This window comes from Pundamilia nyererei, unplaced genomic scaffold, assembly GCF_000239375.1.
Source record: "Pundamilia nyererei isolate P.nyererei 1_Seehausen unplaced genomic scaffold, PunNye1.0 scaffold00124, whole genome shotgun sequence".
Taxonomy (NCBI): domain Eukaryota; kingdom Metazoa; phylum Chordata; class Actinopteri; order Cichliformes; family Cichlidae; genus Pundamilia; species Pundamilia nyererei.
In genome coordinates, this window is record NW_005187525.1 from 744923 (window position 1) to 747165 (window position 2243).

The window sequence follows — 2243 nt, forward strand, 5'->3', positions numbered from 1 at the left end:
ATTTATCCGGGCTAGTGTGGACGTAGCCTGTGTTTCCCAGCACAGTCTGAAGAGTGAGGAGCAGATAGTAGGAGACAGGCCAGAGCTGAAAGTTCATCGCAGTGTGAATGCTAGATAGAATTGTGTGTATGCAGGTTTGAATTGGTAAATTATGTTGTGTAAAGCTCCTTTATCATTAACCATGCTAGCCAACAGTACCCTGTACTGCTGGGATGAAATCCTCAGAGCTTGTCTTAATGCACTCGGTCCTGGGCTTGTGTTGCAGGGCAATACCCAGTGACCTGGCAATTATATAATGATGAAGACACTGATGTCACTGCCTGGCCCTCATGTTTCACACACCTGAATCCCTCATCCAAATCTGGGAGGAGATCCCCCCACCACCATCCACCATCTCATCCAGCCTTCAAAAGGCTGATGATTATGGTTTTCACTAACCTTTGTGACCCCTGACCCCTTCTTGTTTTCAATGAATTTCAAAACGTACGTCAAATTAACATGAATATTTTTTAAGGTCTGATGTGTGACTTTAGTACTCCATTTATTGTTTTGAGCAGTGCACATAATATTCTGTGTGAAGCTGTGTGTGGTACCTTATCAGTTAGACTGAGACTAACTCTAGAAATCAGCATCATCTCAGCCAGGTCATGCCAGCCATGTTCTGAGGCAATGTGTAGTGCGGTCTGCTGCCTCTGTCGCCCACATGACAGACAACCATTAAGTAAAATTACTGTATTATAGGACATTTTATTATGCATTGTGTTCATGTGGCTGTGGAACTTTGTACTTACAATGTCAGTGGCATTCAGGTTGCTGCCAGCATCGATAAGCAATCGTACAACTTTTGTGTGATTGTTGAAAACAGCCAGGTGGAGTGGTGTGCAGTGTTGCTGTTTCAAAGAGAAACAGGTATTAAAAAGCTGCGCTCTATGATATTAACTTTTAAAATGTTTACAAGTGTTTACTGCCTAATTTTAGATTTCTTCTTCATTTTATGCACCAAAATGCTAACATGCTAACATACCACTGTGTAAGAATACCCATATGGAAAAGATATATATAAATCTTATAAAGCTTTGTGTTATGTGAAACTTGTGTGAAAAGCATACAAGAGTGAAAACAGATATAAGATCCTTTGATAAATTATATAAATGAAACTTGTTTTGGATACTTACTAAAACAATATATGAAAGTAATGAGAAAGTGGCCACTTTCATGAGTAAATCATATAAGCCTTATATGAAGTAAGCCAAATCTTATGCAAGTCTTTTATAAATTTCTTCTATTTCTTTTCCATATGGGTACTTTAAAAGAATTATCATAATTATTTTTTTCCGGAGATAGCTAACAGTGCTTACATTGTTTATAGCATCTACATTGATTCCTGCCTTCAGCAGCAAGCTGGCCTCTCTGTCATGACCATGCTGTGCCACATAATGGAGAGCATTCATTTTTCTCTACAGACAGAAGATAAATATTAATTCATGAAAATAACACTGCCAACCCACTCTTGAATTGCATATTTAAGTAAACAAGCATACATTAGTTTGTGCATTGACATTACAGCCAGAATCCAGCAGAAGTCTAACGCATTCATAGTGACCTCCGTCAGCTGCCGTGTGCAATGGTGTGAGATCATCCTACAACAACACAATACAACAGGTACAATCAAGGTCAAAGGTTTTTACAGTTTAAAGCTTATTATTCACAAGCATGAAGAAATGTGTTTTTTCAGGTTCAAAATGCTTGAGTGATCCCAAGAGTTTGGTGAGTAGGAATCATTTTTGCTTAGAAGGGTCTTGCAAGGCCAACAGGTCCTGGGTCAAAGGGCAGGCTACTTAAAACTAGAGAAATCGCTGTGATTAGGAGTCAGCTACCTCACCCACATAAACTAACATTACTAACTAATAGTTTTTCCCCATGCTGTGAAAGTTCTTTTATTTTTTGGCAAATTCAAATCTGGTCTTCCTGTTCTTGAGCGTAACCAGTGGTGTACACCTTGTTGTAAACTGTCTGAGCTGGCTAGTATATTCCTTCTGGTTGAAAATGTCCCAAATGTTATTTTGGCTCCTCATAAAACTTTTTAATCTCTCTCTGATATGTTTATTTAGTTTTTCATTTAATGATGGCTTCTGTTGCTTCATCAACATCTCCTTAAAACTCATATTAAGTGTTCCAGTAAACAGCTACCCAATGCCAAGTGTAAATGGTTGTCTGCCTCTCTGTGTTAGCACTGTAACAGA

At 38.6% G+C, this 2243-nt stretch overlaps 1 protein-coding gene across 1 annotated transcript in view; it reads right to left on the reverse strand.

The window, feature by feature from the left end:
- The window catches only part of ankdd1a (ankyrin repeat and death domain containing 1A), a 36239-nt gene that overhangs the window by 8249 nt on the left and 25747 nt on the right, over positions 1 to 2243 (reverse strand). The window contains exons 7-10 of the mRNA XM_013913300.1: positions 1542 to 1640; positions 1359 to 1457; positions 792 to 890; positions 594 to 692 (exon numbers count right to left, since the gene is read on the reverse strand). Coding sequence (XP_013768754.1) covers positions 594 to 692; positions 792 to 890; positions 1359 to 1457; positions 1542 to 1640 — 396 coding nt within the window. The remainder of the gene's footprint in view (positions 1 to 593; positions 693 to 791; positions 891 to 1358; positions 1458 to 1541; positions 1641 to 2243) is intronic.